The 19,001-nt window shown below is 39.5% G+C and overlaps 1 protein-coding gene across 6 annotated transcripts in view; it reads left to right on the forward strand.

Annotated features, from left to right (window-relative positions):
• SGIP1 (SH3GL interacting endocytic adaptor 1) overlaps positions 1–19,001 on the forward strand; it is a 232,138-nt gene that overhangs the window by 81,499 nt on the left and 131,638 nt on the right. For all 6 annotated transcript variants that reach the window (XM_055404071.2, XM_088835365.1, XM_088835361.1 and 3 more), the window contains one exon: positions 14,481–14,544. In XM_055404071.2, the coding sequence (XP_055260046.1) occupies positions 14,481–14,544 (64 nt within the window). The remainder of the gene's footprint in view (positions 1–14,480; positions 14,545–19,001) is intronic.

Consider the following 19,001-nt stretch of genomic DNA (forward strand, 5'->3'; position numbering starts at 1 on the left):
GTCTCATCCATGAATTGGCAAGGACATGCCAAAGTGGATGACAAGTACTTAATTGAAGGAGAATGTTTTAAGGTTTTAATAACTGATCTTTGACCTCACATAATTCAAGCATCATATTAGGTACTATATCTCTAGTCCAGAAGCATCCATGGCACATGACAGATGTCCAGCATATCCCTATTCTATCAACCACCAAATGAGAAGGTGAGGTCTTCTGATGGTGATTCCAAATACTCGAAAGCTAGCAGGACTTGGGGCATTTAATAAAAGGCTAGAGTTATCTGCCTGCCCAACATCGAGAAATTGGTAAAGAGACTACTGACCAGTGATGGGAAAAGTTACCATCTGAGCTTCCTAGGTAATGAGGACCTAGAATCAGAGAATCATTGGTAGACCAATAGACATGAATTTAAGTGATTAGATTATAAGATCCATAAATAAAACATGGGAACAATAATATGACTGCTAAGCCTACCAAGATGCTGAGGCAATGGCTTAATAAATCATCATACCTACCAAGGGTTAACTTTCCAAGAGGACTGACTTGATATTTTCTACCTCCAGTGAGAACAGACTAAAAGAGAGCAGGTTTTCATCACAACTTGATAGATTTATATTATCCAATAGGCATAATTTCACGACAGTGAACATTATTACCTATTGGAAATTATAGCCAAAGGATAGATGGGTGGGTGAGTGGACAGAAGTACAGAGGATCGGTGAATAGATAGGTGAATGATGATGATAATGACTATTGTTAGTATAAATCTTAGAATCAATCCACATGTATTCTAGAGACCTCTCAAAAGAAATTAGACCTAAATTCTGAACTTAGTTCCCTTTTAACCTTTATTTTGTATATGTTCCTCTGATAACTGGCCTTCTTTTTTAAAAAAAAAAATAACTCCATACTTTTGTGTTTTTAACTTTTTAAACCATTTGCATTCCTTTTTAGAAGCAGGCTCCATGGTTTCTCGCTAAACAAAGCTGGCTAATAGCTGTGATGTATTGAGTTGGCCATGCCATGTAAATCTCTTTCCCTTTGTTCACCTCTCTGCCTCCAAGTAGTAGGTTAGAATGAAACCAAAATGATTCTATATAGGACATGTTCCAGCTTTCTTTTTAAAATGCACTTTTGAAGAATTTAATTCACAGTGCTAAATGCCACATATACTAAAAATTTACAGAGATTTTACCAAAGGACTTGCCTCTTTCTTTCTGGATGAAATATTAAAAAGAGAGAGAATATGAAAAGTATTTCTGTTTTTGTGCAGTTTACTTGCTTTTGGGTTTATATTCTTGTTGAAAATGGAGTTTTATGCAAATAAGATTTGGTGAATTACAATTCAATTGAATTTTTCTGTTTATGCCTGAAAATCAGAGTCCTTCTGTGCAGGATCATTAACTTCAGTTCTGTCTACTTGTCATTGTCAGGCTGGGGAGGGAATGGAGATGGAAGGGAGAGAAGAGTGTCAGTGGATATAGGGAGAAAGAGTGAGAGAGAGAAAGAGAAGAGGAAAATCATTTACAGAACAAGGTTCTCATGAAAGAGGTCAAATTAATTTCACTGGTGCTTGAAGTATTATTCTCCCTATCTGGCAAGAAGCAGAAAACAAATTCTATATACTGCCAACCCAAGTAAGAGTAACACTGGCCTACTTTCAATCATGCTGGGATGACCAGCTGATTAGAGTTTGTAATAGATTTGCACACAGTAAAGCCTTCACCAATGATGTCCTATTTTCCTGCTTCAGGAGATAGTTGTGTTTCTTACTGTGAGTATCAAACCCTCTCCCCCTTATCTTTTATGATGTGTGTGTGTTCAGTTGCTCAGTTATGTCCAACTCTTTGTGACCCCATGGACTGTACCCTGCCAGGTTTCTCTGTCCATGGGATTTTACAGGCGAGAATACTGGAGTGGCTTGCCATTTCCTTCTCCAGGGGAAATTTTATGATAGATGTCAGTAAATTCCATTTCTTGATCTTGGTTTGGTTTTTATAGCTGTAACCAGGAAAACCTTGAGATTTTGAAATTTTTATTATTTTCAGATTTGATGTTCTGCTCAGAGGGTAAAGCATCTGCCTGCAATGCAGGAGACCTGGGTTCGATCCCTGGGCCTGGAAGATCCCCTGGAGAAGGAAATGGCAACCCACTGCAATACTCTTGCCTGGAAAGTCCCATGGACTGAGAAGCCTGGTAGACTACAGTCCATGGGATTGCAAAGTGTTGGACACAACTGAGCGACTTCACTTTTATTTCTAAAGGAATAGAGCAATGGAGATGCTGTAACTGCTGAAGTCAGTCATTTAGTTACTTTTAAGTAATCTGTTAGAATAGCTGATTTCTCATTGCTTTGTAACTATCAAAACTGCAAAAAAAAAAAAAAAGCGAGAGAAATCTGCATAAAGTAATATACAATATATATTTTAGGTAAGATATAAAGCCTTTTCACCTACTGAAACTTTACAAACACCTTTTGTAATCGATGAGAAAACTGAGACTCAGGTTGTGTAATTTGCCCCAGGAGGCAGTGACGATGGGATTTGAACAAAAGCTTTTCAGAACTCAAAGCTCCTACATTTTTTTACAACTATGTATGTTTCCTGTGGATCTTGTTACTGTTGTTGTTTAATCCTTAAGTCCTCTCTGACTCTTTCGTGACCCCACGGACTGTAGTCTGCTAGGCTTCACTGTCCATGGGATTTCCCAAGCAAGAATACTGGAGTGGATTGCCATTTCCTTCTCCAGGGGATCTTCCTGACTCAGGAACTGAACTTGCCTCTGCTGCACTGCAGATAAATTCTTTACCACTGAGCCACCAGGAAAGCTCACCTCATTACTATCAGTTCAGTTCAGTTCAGTTCAGTCGCTCAGTCGTGTCCGACTCTTTGCGACCCCATCAATCACAGCACGCCAGGCCTCCCTGTCCATCACCAACTCCTGGAGTTCACTCAAACTCATGTCCATTATTTAATGCTTAATAGAAATTGTTCACCTGCTCAAAACTCTTCCCATTTTCACTCAACTCCTTCATTGCAGTGGTATTGACATAGCAAATTTAGGTCCTTTTGCGGCAAGCCTGTTTCATGACCATTTTTGTTTCAACATTTTCTTCCATGTCACCATGTCCATGTTCCTTAAAAATCATTATTATTTTTAGCCCTTGAAGTCTTAATTGTCTTATGGCCATCTCCATTTTAGTGCACTAACCTGAACTCCCATATATTAAACCTGATCTTCAAGGTGCCATCCACATCAGCCTCTTTCGCAATCCAGTTCTAATGGAGTGTGTCATTAACATGCATATTTCTGAGAATAGACTCAGCTCAGAATGAAAGGATGCTATTTTATAAAGAGGCTCTGTACTCACTAAGTACAAAGATCACCTGGATTTCCTTTGAGTCACATAAAAATGAAGGTAAAGCATTCAGACTGAAGAGCACATGCCCACCAGTTTTGAATAATTTGGGTTAAAATGGCAAATGCGTAGATCAATCAACAAACATTTGTTAACTGACTATGCCAAGTACTGCTTGACATTGAACTTGACATTGAACTTCATATTCCCTGGTACTTGCCTTTATTAAGCATCTCCCATATCTTAGGCAGTAGTCTTGATGCTGAAAATCATAAATATAAAAAATCATGGGAGGAACTGGCTTTCTTCTTAACTGGTCTTAAATTTTTCTGTAAGAACTTCTTAAGACAAAGAATCTGAATTGGCTTATAGTACCTATATTTAAAACTTAGAGGAAGAGCTAATACACAAAGTATTTTAATCTTTCCTGACAGAAATACAGTGGTCATCATAATGAATAGATATTACCAGTGAGAGTCGCTGTCAATACGCGGCATTATGCCCAGGGCAATTAAATTTGCCTGTTTTTTATTACTGAGACCAAATGTTTGGCCTGAGTTCCTGGAGAAAATAAGTAATTCCATTACATGCAATTCACCTTTGAGTAACCCCTCAAGCTGACGGAGACTTCAGCGGAGAATTCATGTTTATCACAGAAATAATTCATTTAGCAAACATTTATTGGGTCTCCTTATGTTCACTGGGTAGCACACAAAGATGTAAGTATGCAAAATATTGTCTTTGTGCTTAACTAATGTCCTACCTAATTTCCCTAAAAATGTCTTTCAATTTAAAAACAATTAAGGTTTTATGTTTGCTTTCGCTCTTGTTTTAGATAAGAGGGCAAAACAAATTGTGAACTAACAGAAAGATATTCCAAAGACATGAAGGGCACAGGCTCTGAAGTCAGGCAGAGGGTACTCTGAATGATGTCTGTCAATTACCACCTGTGTGGCCTGGCTCCAGTCACTCCTCATGAACCATGATATGTAATCAGTAACATAATAGCTCCTACTTTGTAAGGATGTGTTAAGATAGGGAAGTTCCTGACAGATTTCCTAAAACATCTTAAGTACTTAAAAAATTGCATCTATTTGGTCTTTATTTATTCGGTGTGTTTTGGGCTAAATTGAGCTTTTCAATGTGCTGTTGTATATGTTCTTCACCTAAAAATGTGGTGAGTCTCTGTTCCTTGCCTTAATGCACATGTCTTCAGATAGGTCCACCCCATGCAGTTTAGGGCTCCTTCTCCTCTCCCCTGATACCTCTAAATACACAGATATCCAAAAACTAAACATTAATGGAATATAGATTGCAAAAATCCAGAAAAGCCGCTTGGTTTTTGCTTTAATAATTATACAAACATTCAGTGAATTTTTTAAAAAAGTGTTCAACAAACACGGATGGTGTGTCCACCCTGTACTAGGCATTGGCCTGGGTACTGCAAGAAACATCAGGACCACCCAATAAGAAGTTGCTTGGCTTAAAGACATGCAGACTTGGCTCAAAAATCCTGATCTTACCTAATTTTTTTGTTTGATGATCTTGGAAAAGGAACTTAATCGCTTCAAGTCTATCTCTTAGTCCACACCGTAGGGGTTAGTAATAAGGTCTGGGCTTGTTGACAGGGTTGTTGTTGTTCAGTCACTAAGTCATGTCTGACTGTTTGCAACTCCATGGACTGCAGCACGCCAGTCTTCCCTGTCCTTTGCCATCTCACGGAGCTTGCTCAAACTCATCTCCATTGAGTCAGTGATGCCATCCAGCCATCTCATACTCCGTCGCTCCCTTCTTCTGCCTTCAATCTTGCCCAACTCAGGGTACTAATGAGTAGACACTTTGCATCAGGTGGCTAGAGTACTGGCACTTCAGCTTCAGCATCAGTTCCTCCAATGAATATTCAGGGTTGATTTCCTTCAGGATTGACTGGTTTAATCTCCTTGCTTTTCAAGGGACTCTCAAGACTCTTCTCCAGCACCCAGTTTGAAAGCATCAGTTCTTCAGTGCTCAGCCTTCTTTATGGTCCAACTCTAACATCCATATATGACTACTGGAAAAACCAGAGCTTTGACTAGATGGACCTTTGTCAGCAAAGTGACATCTCTGCTTTTTAATACGATGTCTAGCTTTTCTTCCAAGGAGCAAGCATCTTTTAATTTCATGGCCACAGTCACCAAACTCAATGATTTTGAAGCCCAAGAAAATAAAGTCTCTCACTGTTTCCGTTTTTTCCCCATCTTTTTGTCATGAAGTGATGGGACTAGATGCCATGATCTTAGTTTTCTGAATGTTGAGTTTTAAGCCAACTTTTTCACTCTCCTCTTTCACCTTCATCAAAAAGGCTCTTTAGTTCTTCTTCACTTTCTGCCATTGGGTGGTATCACCTGCATAGCTGAGGTTATTGATATTTCTCCCAGCAATCTTGATTCCAGCTTGGGATTCATCCAGCCTGACATTCCACATGATGTACTCTGCATATAAGTTAAATAAGCAGGGTTACAATATACAGCCCTGTCAGATACCTTTCCCAATTCTGAACTAGTCTGTTCCATGTCCCATTCTAACTGTTGCTTATTGACTTACATACAGGTTTCTCAGGAGGCAGGTCAGGCGGTCTGGTATTCCCATCTCTTTAAGAATTTTCCACAGTTTGTTGTGATCCACACAGTTAAAAGTTTTAGCATAGCCAGTGAAGCAGAAGGAGATATTTTTCTGGAATGCTCTTACTTTTTCTATGATCCAACTGATGTTGGTAATTTGATCTGTGGTTCCTCTGCCTTTTCTAATCTAGCATGTACATCTGGAATTTCTTGGTTTACATATTGTTGAAGACTAACTTGAAGGATTTTGAGCATGACCTTGCTAACACGTGAAATGAGCACAGTTGTATGGTACTTTGAACATTCTTTGGCATTGCCCTTCTTTGGGATTGGAATGAAAACTGACCTTTTCCAGTCCTGTGGCAACTTCTGCGTTTTCCAAATTTGCTGGCATATTGAGTACAACATTTAACTGCATCATCTTTTAGTGTTTTAAATAGGTCAGTTGGCTAATTTTGAAAAAAGTTTAGCCTAGTGCCTGGCACATTTGAAGGACCTAGTGAACCAGTGCTGCCTTACCCTTACTTCCAGGGATTACAGAGAGGAAAACTAAGGTTGTTCCTCCAAACCTCATGTCCTGTGAAGACATGAATCTTATACTGAAATTAACACAATTCCTCTCATGGTGTCTGTAAGTTTTGCTGCAAATGACAGCCAGTAAGAAGTCAAATTGAGATATGATCCCAGATCTCCAGATTCCAAAGTAGGCCATGTATTCTGTTCCCTTCTACCACGTCTCCTGCCCTGCTTCTGGGAGGTGTGTCTTCATGCTTCTGAAGCAGATAATGAGATGGTTTGTATTCCTCTATGAACTGTGTTTTACATACCAACCTTAAACAATTGTCATTGCCACCCTCTCCTTCCAGTGCTCCTCTTTCTTCCAAAGGTCACTCTTAGAGCTAGCCTTGTGCCCAAGCCCTTTCCTTTGTCCAAGCTCTGCTCAAAAGCACTGCTTGTAAGGGGTAGGAAGCAGAAGGACCAGATATACCCCAGGAACATGATCTCCAGAAGTGCCACCTTTTCAACAATTTTGAAAGCAATGTGCTTATATGGGGTGTTTAACACCATAATTAAGAGCTGTTAGTGAAAGCAGTATGTAACCAAGACTGTGACATGAGTGAAAAATGAAAGTGTTAGTCGCTCGGTCCTATCTGACTGTGACCCAGTGGACTGTAACTTACCAGGTTCCTCTGTCCAAATTCTCCAGGCAAGAATACTGGAGTGGGTTGCCATTTTCCCTTCTCCAGGAGCTCTTCCTGACCCAGGGATAGAACCTGGGTCTCCTGCATTGCAGGCAGATTCTTTACCACCTGAGCCTCCAGAACATGAGTGAGAAAGGTAATAAAAAGTAGTTCCACATCTCTTCCCTTCCCCCAGCCCCTTTAAGATAGCTGGGAGATAGACCAACTTGCTACCAACTTGCTGATGATGGTGACCACTCTACCTTTGACCTCTTGTCTTACCAGCTAGCAGTGGAATGGTAAGAATTCAGTACAAGGAGAGAAAGGAGGAGGTGCTGGCAGAACTCTGCACTTACAATCCTGTGTGGCAGCATCTCTGGTGAAGAGCAACATCTGTGTTCTGTGTGGTTAGTCCTCAGCTATTGCCTACAGGATGCTTACACCTTGATTTATCCTATTTTGATCTCAGCTCCAGGTCTGTTATCTCAATCTGTCCATCTAAAGAACTAGTCTTTATTTTTAGGGAAAATATTTCAAGAGTAATTTTTAAAAATAGGAGACATGAAACTAACCAAGCAAAAACTCTGTGGTTTATTTTGAGTATCAGATTTTGATGTTTTATCTAAGATAAAGCAGAGCATTGAGACCAAATTCTTTTTTGGAAGGTCCTTCTTAAAAATTCTATTTCCTGTGTAACATTTAAAGGCTAAATTTAGAATTTAGTGTTTACTTAAAGAATCCCTACAGAACAGTTAGTTATGCTTGAGAGGAAAGAAAAGTGATAAAGGGAATCTTTTGCTGTACTATTTCTTCTTCACCTGCAGAGCTTTATACTCAAAGTAAGGAAGTTCTAAGGTATCTTTAGATTCTAAGGTATTCTAGAATCCTTAAGTTCTAAGGTTCAGTTCAGTCACTCAGTCGTGTCTGACTCTTTGCAACCCCATGAATTGCAGCACACCAGGCCTCCCTGTCCATCATCAACTCCCGGAGTTCACTCAAATTCATGTCCATCAAGTCGGTGATGCCATCCAGCCATCTCATCGTCTGTCATTCCCTTCTCCTCCCGCCCCCAATTCCTCCCAGCATCTCTTTTCCAGTGAGTCAACTCTTTGCATGAGGTGGCCAAAGTGTTGGAGTTTCACCTTTAGCATCAGTCCTTCCAATGAACACCTAGGACTAATCTCCTTTAGAATGGACTGGTTGGAACTCCTTGCAGCCCAAGGGACTCTCAAGAGTCTTCTCCAGCACCACAGTTCAAAAGCATCAATTCTTCGGCGATCAGCTTTCTTCACAGTCCAACTCTCACATCCATATATGACCACTGGAAAAACCATAACCTTGACTAGACGGGCCTTTGTGGACAAAGTAATGTCTCTGTTTTTTAATTATATGCTGTCTAAGTTTTAAGTTATCTAATTTAAAAATATAATTAGTTCAAAGACATTTCAGAGAAGAACATTAGTGAACATAGTCATTTGTGTTTTAAATTTAAAAGACTTTTTAAAGTTATTTTTAAACACTTTCGTACATTTTGGAGCTATCATAAATGTATTTTACATGGTCACTCTGTTTGCAAACATTGACCACTCACATAACTGAGACCACGAATTTCATGATATAGTCTTCATCCTTTCTGCGGGCAATTCACACTTGATTTTTGTCTTCTATTTCATTTTGGAATGAAGGTTTCACCCTAACAAATTGATTTCATAAGCTTCCAGTGGTCTGACCTACAGTTTGAAAAAGAGATGAGAAATAATGCCTTTATGTTATTACAACTGAGTGAATTATTTTAAGGAATATTCTATTTGAGAACCACTATGGGGCAATGAAAATAAAGACAGACATCTATTACATAGTGGAGTGGCTAACTTCATGGAGCTTACCATCTAGTAGGGGTTAGCATAACATTGTGATCTGATGAGAAAAGCTGAAAGGAACATTAAAAATGTGTTCATGATAAGATTTTTGTAAACGTCTGTTACATGAGAAAGAAGTGCTGCAGGTTTAGTTGTAGTTATCAGTTTTCATGGACATACCAGTTTCTTGATAGTGAAGGTCATCATGAAGACAGATTATACCTCCCAGTTTCTTTACTAAATATTGACAACTTTAGCACAAAAATAAATAAAAAGGAAAAAAAAAGATCCCAAACTTTTAAGCCAAACCGCCTTGTCTCTTTCTTTTCTTCTTTGCTCCCTCCTATCTTTCTCCCCTTGGTCACAGAATAATCTGGCTTGAATTATTCAGTTTCTTTTTTATTGTGATGAAACATCCATGACAGAATTTACCATTTTGGCCGTGTTAAAGTGTATTCAGTACATTCTCAGTGTTGAGGAGCCATCGGCACTATATAGTTCCTGAACTTTCATACCATCCTAGAAGGAAACTCCATACCAGCTAGGCAGTCACTCCTCTTTCCCCCTCTTCCTCACCCCTGGCAACTTCTACTCTGTTTCCTGTTAACAATGAATTTGCCAAATAACATTACATTGTATGGGTACACCACATTTTTTTTTAATCCATTTGTTCATGGAGAACTGTTTCATTTTAAGGGGGATTTATTCAGAAAATACTTGTAAAGTAAGTGATTGGACATGCCTTTAAAGGTTTGATTACATATGCATAAGGTAGCACCTAAAGGCTTTCAAAGAAATATGATGCCTATTTATAGAAGCTTGAGTATGATCAAAAGTACTGTATATCTAGCAGCTCAGGAAATAGTACTGGGTCTGACCTATGGATTTAGGATTCATCTACATATAGATGGAAAAGGAAACCGTGAATGATCAATGAATGAAATTGCCCCCCAAGGAGCGGATTTAAAGAAAATTAGGACACAGTCCAGCAGAACTCTGGGAATCCGTGGGTAAAGAACCTCCATTACCCACCCCTAGAGATGATGATAAATAAAACCTAACTCAGGTAAACCCTCAGGCTCCTCATTTGCAAAGAAAATACCTTCTACTTTTTCACAAGGCTTGTAAGAAATTTAAATGAGTCAACAAACGCAAAGCAGCTGGTACCCAACCCTTAGGCTGGACCTCAGTTTTGGTAGCTACAAATATGACTCTATATATTTGTGCTGTCGCTATTGTCAGTTTCTGCATTTTTGCTGTTTCATTACCTTGTAACATCATATCCAGGACTACCTATCTTGAAATAAAATGTCCTACCACCTTAAAAATCAGTCTATTTTTAAACTTTGCTGTTTTAATTCCCAGACTTTACTAGCTTCTCCCATAATACCAGAGGAGGCTGAAGGAATCTAATTGAGATGGAGAGATTCTGCAGGCACAGGCCAGACTTCCGTGTGCCTGACCCAGTTCTGCATGCACATGGGAGGATGCTCTTAGCTCCATAGCTTGGAAGAGGACTGTCCTAGCCTCAGATCATCAGAACATTAAAATTCTTCTTCTTTAGAAATCTTTGTTTAGACATTGGCAAGGGAAAAGTTAGTTACTTCATTTCTCAAAGACACTTGATTTTTTCCCTTCCATTTTTGGTAAAGAATAATTGACAAAAATTCATGACCCAGCCTAAGGATAATTATACTGTAGAAATTCACTTTAAAACTTTCATGTAGTTTGGGAGTCAGAAGTGAAAAAAATCATTGGATATAGTGTTTTTTAAGCTTATTGTGTTACCATATGTGGTGTCTTAAGCTTGTTACTACTATAAGATCTTTGACTATCCTTATTCTCTTTTGAAGAATTTCTTTGGATATTTTTTAAAACTTTTTCTTTTGTATTGGGGTATATCCAATTAGCGATGTTGTGATAGTTTCAAGTGAACAGGGTAGGAATTCAGCCATAAATATACATGTATCCATTCTCCCTCAAACCCCCCTCCTATCCAGGCTGCCACATAACATTCAGCAGAGTCCCATGTGCTATATAGTAGGTCCTTGTTGGTTATCCATTTTAAATATAGCAGTGTGGACAAGTACATGCTCTTTGAATATTTTTAAATAAACTCTCAAAAGACTTGAACACACCTTTCCATTCACTTTTAGTTCATTTGGTATGATTGTTTCTTCCTGCGTCTTCTCAAAGAACTATTAAGATATGAATAACTTTTCTATTTCATATTCTTTTGTCTTTCAGAATTTTCTTTATAGTTTTCTAAATTTCTCACATCTTTCCATCTTTCAAGGGGTAAATGTTTTCAGTGTTTTCTCTTATTCAACAGCTTGATTAGTTTTGTTTTTCTGGAATGTCACAACTCTGGTGTATTTCTGTATATATTCCATATATGAGAATGTATTCTACATATGGGAAATATGACTTCCATTGAAACTAAAACTACAGAATGGCTTTGCATTTTGTGAATATGTGCAAATTCTTTCATTCCTTGTTGCTGGCTGATTTGGTGTAAACTGAGAGATGGAAATACAAAAAAAAAAAAGTAACTCATAGTCATCTATACAATTAGAAATGATGCTGGCTATGGACTCTGTCTCCTGAAGCCTGAACCAGAGCACTTTTCACTGGAAAATGGACAACTCATGACCTAGTTCATACTGGCTATTATCCAAATTTGGTGGTCAAAAACAGGATAGAATCTATGGAAAACTTCTATTGCCTGTTCTGTTACTAATTTAATACAAGAATTACTGGAATTTGTCTGTATTTTCTCATCTGTTTGGTAGGACATGCTATCTCTTATCTCATAGTCAAGTTAGAGGAACTAAATTAATTTGAAAACATAAGATAATAATAACATTTGTTTTATAATCCTATAAAAACCAATATTGACCAGTGAATATAGCATGCACTGGGACCCCCAAAGTTGAATTAGAAGCATGGAGAAGCCAGTGAAGAGACTTAAAGATCAAGAAAAATTATAGGAAGAAAATGATAATTTTGTCCCTAAAAGGAATAAGGCAATTAGAGGTGAGAAGTTTCTCACACTCAAAATTAAAAATGACAGAGGGAAGGTATTCCTAAATGTAATGGGTGGATAGTTTAAATGTCAGTAAATTTTCTATGAACACCTCATGTGGAGAGTAATGGAGAATAGCTTAATGTGGGAGGAGATTTTTTTAAAACAAACATTGACATTTTAAAGACCTAAACCTCTTAAATGGAATGACTGTTCAAATGCAAAATTAGACAAACAGAGGCATTTGGAGATTATATTTGAGTAGTATCTTGAGAGTCAGATAATGAATGACTCAGATCATCCAAGTGGTCTGGGCTGATTCATATGTTTTAGAAGATGACATCAAATCTCTGATTTGGCAGTGTTTTTCCCTTTGATGTACCTGAAGCATGCATGTGTGCTCAGTCGCTTCAGTCACGTTCAACTGTTTGCAACCCCAAGGACTGTAGCCCGCCAGGATCCTCTGTCCGTGGGGATTCTCCAGGCAAGAATACTGGAATGGGTTGCTGTGCCCTCCTCCAGGGGATTTTCCCAACCTAGGGATTGTCTCCTGCATTGCATATGGATTCTTTACCCACTGAACCACCTGGGATGCCCAATCCAGCTGGTAGTGGTAGTCGCTTAGTCATGTTCGACTCTTTGCAACCCCACGGACTGTAGCCTGCCAGGTTCTTCTGTCCATGTAATTCTCCAGGGAAGAATACTGGCATAGGTAGCCATTTTCTTTTCCAGATCCACCTGGTAGTGCCAAACAAAATTTGAACATCAGTGACTTTTCCAGATATAACTTGTGAAGAAAAATTTCCAAACCACCTGTAACAAGTCTAAGGTTTTAAATATATAGGCAATGATATATCTGAATAAGACTCCCTAACATGAGAAGCTGGTTTCCCCAGTGGCTCAGTGGTAAAGAATCCACCTGCAATGCAGGAGATGCAGGTTTGAACCCTGGGTCGGGAAGACTCCCTGGAAGAGGAAATGGCAGCCCACTCCTATATTCTTACCAGGGAAGTCCTATAGAGAGAAGTGTCTGACCGGCTACAGGACATGTAGGAGATGGGAATCCCGGACAGAACCTTGATAGGACAAGAATGGAAGATACAAGATTGGGCTTGGTTTATCTAGGATGGAAGAAAGGAGCCTTCTTATTCCAATAGCACCTGAATGATGCTTCCTAGAAGACATTTTAAATCAACAAATATTATCTGGTTCCTGTGTTTGGTGCAGAGGATGTAGAGAGCATGTCCTTGGCCTCTGTCCTAGAAAGGCTTACACTCTATGAGGGAAACTGACATAGGAACTAATAAGTGGAGTAATTTGTTGTATTATAACACATCATTGCCGTTTAGTTGCTAAGTAAGTACCTATAAAAGCAAAATTTGAGGGGAGCACAGGACAGTCGGTTTCTGGCTACACTGAGATGAGGAGGCCCTCACAGAGGAGGTGGAAGTTGATGGGGACTTGGAAGCATGTATGGAAGTTCTAAATATCAACAAGATAGGAAAAGCATTTCAGCCAGTGGTAAGGACCAAACAAGGAAAAAAGAGATGTTGGATTACAGATGTTGTGGTATGTTCAGAGAATTCAATAAAGCCACCAAACTGAGAAAGTAGAAAAGGATGAATTGGGAATATGGATACAAAGATGTCAGGCCAATGTGGCTCTCTCATGTGGTTTACATGATTTCTGTCTTGGAACTATCCTGTTCTCAAGAATATGTCTAACCTGGAAATTATTGTTCTAAATCTGTGGTAGGGCTTCTTGGCAGAGTGTCTATTTCGAGAACGAATAACAATAGTCTTAAGAAAAACTTGCCAACTTTTCTGTACTTGGTCCTGATCTCCTTTCCATTTATTTATATTCTTTTTCAAAAAAATAATTTTATTTATTTATTTAGGTTTGGCTTCACTTGGTCTTCATTGCTCTGTGGGCTTTTTTCTAGTTGCAGCAAGCCAGGCCTACTCTCCAAGTGCAATTTACAGGCTTCTCGTTGCAGTGGCTTCTCTTGTTGGGGGCTATGGGCTCTAGGTGAGGGCTTCAGTAGTTGAGATACCAGGGCTCTAGAGCACAGGCTCAATAGTTGTGACAAATGGGCTTAGTTGCACTGCAGCATGAAGGATCTTCCCGAATCTGGGATCAAACCCACATTTCCTACATTAGCAGGTGGAGTCTTTACTGCTGAGCTACCAGGGAAGCCTCATTTTTATATTCTTACATTGCTTATAGTGCTAAGAGCTTACAGTGCCATGTCCTTCATAAACTCTGTTGAAAAATATGATAATAAATCATACACATATGCACACACACACACACACATGCATACACATGAAGAAACTTTCACTGCTTTTTGAACATTCAGATTTAACTAATGTGCTGCAACTTTAAAAATAGTTCACTTGAATGTTGCTAGGAACATTTGAAAATAAACTTTCTGACCTTTTGTTGTTTTCCCACAGGATTGAAAAAACGTACAAGGAAGGCCTTTGGAATACGGAAGAAAGAAAAGGACACTGATTCTACGTATGTACTTGAGGACACCACTGCTCAGCATCAGCTGGCAGTGCCCATGTGGGAATGTGGATCTGGTTTGGGCTGCTGTATAGAAGAATAATGAGCCCGTTAAACCCCTTATTTGGCTAAAATCCCTACAAGAAAGTTAGAAAATGGGAAAATCAATAGTTGTTTAGATACAGTTGAAAAGGAAAAGGGTTATCTTGATCTCATACCTTTAGCTTTTCCTTCTGTATACATTTATCCTGCATAAATGTTATCACAAGGTGCGGAGCATTGCCCTGTGACCTTGTCCTCTGATAATTTTTAATTCATGCAAATTGAAGTATCTTTCATATAACTAAAACAACTAACATTTGACATAACTACCCTGGTAACTAGTACTTAGTAAATGCTCAGTGAATGGCAGCAGCCACTACTCCTGTTACTAGTACAAATTAATGTGTGGTAAGTTCCTTTTGCGGAGAAGGCAATGGCAAGCCACTCCAGTACTCTTGCCTAGAAAATCCCATGGATGGAGGAGCCTGGTAAGCTGCAGTCCGTGGGGTCGCTAAGGGTCGGACACGACTGAGCGACTTCACTTTCACTTTTCACTTTCCACTTTCACACATTGGAGAAGGAAATGGCAACCCACTCCAGTGTTCTTGCCTGGAGAATCCCAGGGATGGGGGACCCTGGTGGGCTTCTGTCTATGGGGTCACACAGAGTCGGACACGACTGAAGTGACGCAGCAGCAGCAGCAGCAAGTTCCTTTTGAGCAACTAAAAATGGAGTTTCCTGGGAAATTCGAGGGTGGAAAAGCTCATATTTAAAGAGAAGTTCAATGAGGTTTCAAAGTGGGAGGAGCTTTGAGTTTGATCTTCAAGAAGGTGAGGACATGCATTTCATGCAAAGGGAGCAACAGCCAAAGCAGAGATGTAGAAAATCCAAGGAGGTCTTCAGGACAAGCTAAACAGGGCAGTCTGTCTACCTGTCGACTGCTGGTAAATGCAATGATGGGAGGTGAGGCTGCAAAGATCAGGGCTAGAGAGGAAGGGCTTTAAGTGCCAGGCTGAGGTGTCTGGGCTTCCTTCCTTAGACAGTGCGCAACCTTGAAGCCTGGAGGCTTTTAAACCAGAGACTGTAAAGGATTGAGGGGTAAAAAGCTAGGTTTTGTCTAAATATCAGATGTTAAGTCTCCTGATCTTACCTTTGCTTTGTGCTTTCTCTTTTGGTGAATAGTTATTTCATGGAAACTACATTTACTCCATCTAGTCTTGCCAATTTTAAAAAATGATTAAATTAGAAAAAATTCTGAGCATTACACAACTTCCATTATTTCTTAATTTGAAAAGTTAATCAGAATAGGAGATGGTTCATTCAGCAGAGTCAGGAGACCTGGGCTCTGGCTTCAGCTTTGCCAGTAGCTCCACGGCCTTAGAATACACTTTCCTCTACTGGGCCTGCATTGATGTTAGAGTCTAATTTCCCTAAAAGGCCAGACTCTGTAGCAGTCCGTCGGTCAGCTACATCGTGTCACCTACAATGTGCCACATGCGGTGTGTGATACTATTAGACATTTCTCAGGAGAACATTGTTAGCAGAAACCAAATCCAGTTTTCTTTGAAGACAGTGTCTGTAACTGACTACACGTAATCTCTGGTGTGTGAAGAAAACTAAAAAGGATAAAAGCTCCCTCAAAAGGGAAAAGAGGTCAGACAACCTCCCCAGGGCAGGCTGAGCTATTTGCCTTTAGCGAAAGCACCGCTCTTCCATCATCACTTCTAAAATCATGAAAATGAGAAAGCTACTCCTCACGGCTTTAGGTAGATGGCCGACATCTCTCTGAAGTACTCTAATGAGACATTTGCTTGTAAAACCCCAAGCATCTCTCCTTCACTTCTTATAATCTGAGTGCCCCAGTTTACTTAGGTGTAGCAAATTAGCTATAAACTGGTTTCATCAGTGGTGATGGTCAAAGGACAAGCCATTTAATGTAAGCCTCTGCCTTTCAGGAACCCCCAGCTCTCTGACTGGGTCATATATCATTCTTGCAGAAGCCTGGGGAAATATTCTGGCGATGTGCTATCCCTTCAAATTTAGGTAATCTTTATGATAGTCTGCCATCACTGAAACCCTGCTGATGCAAACTGTTTTCAGGGCTGTTGCAACTCCATGAGGGTTGCCAAGCAACCTGCTATGGAAGCTGCCAGCTCCAAATTCAGCTCATTGGGTGTCCTTAGATAGAGTGGGGTTAGAACCAGAGCTTCCTGATTTGATCATCATTACAGTGGCTGATAGAAAGAGGAAAGGAGAGAGCCTGTGCTAAATGGCAGGCTCTGTGCAAGGTATTTTGTAATGCACTGATATCCTTTTTAATCCTCACAGTAATTCAATAATATTAGAAGTAATATCTCAATTTTAGAGATGAGAAATCAATGCCAAAATGAATTAATTCCTGAAGGCTACCCAGAAAAAAAGACATGGAGCCAGTTTTCTAGTCCAGAATCAAGTGCATATTCTTTTATCACCCAGGGGAAAAAAAAAACCAGAACAGATGGATAAAATTATAATCAAGACCAATAGGGGAGTAAAAGAGAAAAGGGAGTGGTGGCAAGAGGTAACTGTCATTTTTAAAAACAGAGGCAAAAGGTTCCTGGTAGATGATCAGTTTTTAAATGGAAGTCAGTAAATATAGTGGGTCTGCTGTATTTATTTAAAAACATAAAACTTAATAAGAGGGGGTTAGGAAATAAATTGAGGACATGCCCAACTGTCTGAGGCTGCTAAAATCTCTCTCTATTCCTCATCCTGGGTCAGCTTATATTGATATAATAACTTTAATCTAGATAACATTTTATGAGTATTTACAACGTTCTAGGCACCATTCCAGGCTCTTCATTTACATTAATTCACTGGATCCTTTAATAACCCTGTGAGGTATATACTGTTATCACAGCTATTACGTAAACGAGGAAACTGAAACACAAAGGGGTGAAGTTCTCGTTCAAAGTTATGCAGCTCGGAAATCTGAGTTGATTGAACCCTGCAGTCTGGTGCTATAGCTGGTGCTGTCCATCACCATGCTCACTACCACCATACTGGGAAGAGCCAGCCTCATTTCCATCAATGGATAAGACAAAGGATTCAAATAGACATCAACACTGCTGTGTACAATTACATTTATTCTGATGAAAATGTTTGAACTGCCATCCCTATAGTGGTAATGCGCATGAAACCAAGTGGCCTCCCATTTTAGATCCCCTTGTATCTATCACCTGCCCCTAAAGATAACCTCACGAGGATGAGTGCCTCTGGATCTGTCCTACGCAAAAGTTAACAAAATCTCCTCTCTCCTGATCCCTTTAGCAGAGGCTGAAATCCTAGTAAGAAATGTTTGTTTGTTTTTTCAGTATATAAATCTGATAAGGAAAATTGGCTTTGATGAGTGTGAATTGGTACTTTTCTCTGTGCTTTCTTGCCACCTGGGTTTATTGTGGTCATAATAACCCACTGGATTTACTTGCTTGTCTCAAAAAGCATATCTTCTTCATCATTTTATCTCTTGAGTTTAGTCTAGTGCCTGGCTCATTATAAGTCACTCAGTATTTGTTCAATGAATTATATGTAACTCTTCCTATCCTTTCTTAGATGAAATTTCTTTGAGCCAACTGTTAGTAATTCTCATAGCCAGCAAATGTCCAAACACCCTGAGACTTCTGTCAACTCCCGTGGTCTTTCAAAATCAGAGTCCTCTCTACTTCTAGCCCCTGTATCACTGATTCATTCTTGCATCCACATGGAAATGATTATGAAAAATGATGCACTCCCATCAAATGTTTTGTAATCCAAGTAGAATGTTCTGATAATTTTGAAGGTAGTGTTGGCAGGGAAAGGAATCAAACATTGGAGCTAAGAAGATGTCCCAGCAAATAAAGAACATTTTACTTGATCCCACCTCCTAAGGAACAGTTCCAACCACACCTGGTGGCTCAGCTGGTAACGAATCTGCCTGCAATATGGGAGACCTGGGTTCGATCCCTCAGTTGGGAAGATCCCCTGGAGAAGGGAGCAGCTACCCACTCTAGTATTCTGGCCTGGGGAATTCCATGAACTTGATAGTCCATGGGGGTCGCAAAGAGTTGGACATGACTAAGGGACTTTCATTTTCACTCCACCCAAGCACTTACAAAGGTTTCCTTACAAACAGTGCAGGTCCTCACCTGAGCATGATTCTGGCCTCCATGTTAATAGAATAATATTTTTTTAGCTCCTAATTAATTAATATTAGAATTAATTAAAATATTAATATTAGAATTAATATGAGAGGTTATAAAGTTACAATGACTACCCTTTTACTTCTCCCTTTCTTCTGTTCCCCCAGTTCAATTTTCCAGAGTAGCAGTAATACCCTTCCTCTGTTGTTATAAAGCCTAACATGGCTGCAAGTGGGCAGTTTTGTGTTTGTACCTAGGGTAGAGCCATCA

The sequence above is a fragment of the Moschus berezovskii genome, chromosome 4 (genome assembly GCF_049115385.1).
Source record: "Moschus berezovskii isolate FMDL1 chromosome 4, NW_MosBer_1.0, whole genome shotgun sequence".
Classification (NCBI taxonomy): Eukaryota; Metazoa; Chordata; class Mammalia; order Artiodactyla; family Moschidae; genus Moschus; species Moschus berezovskii.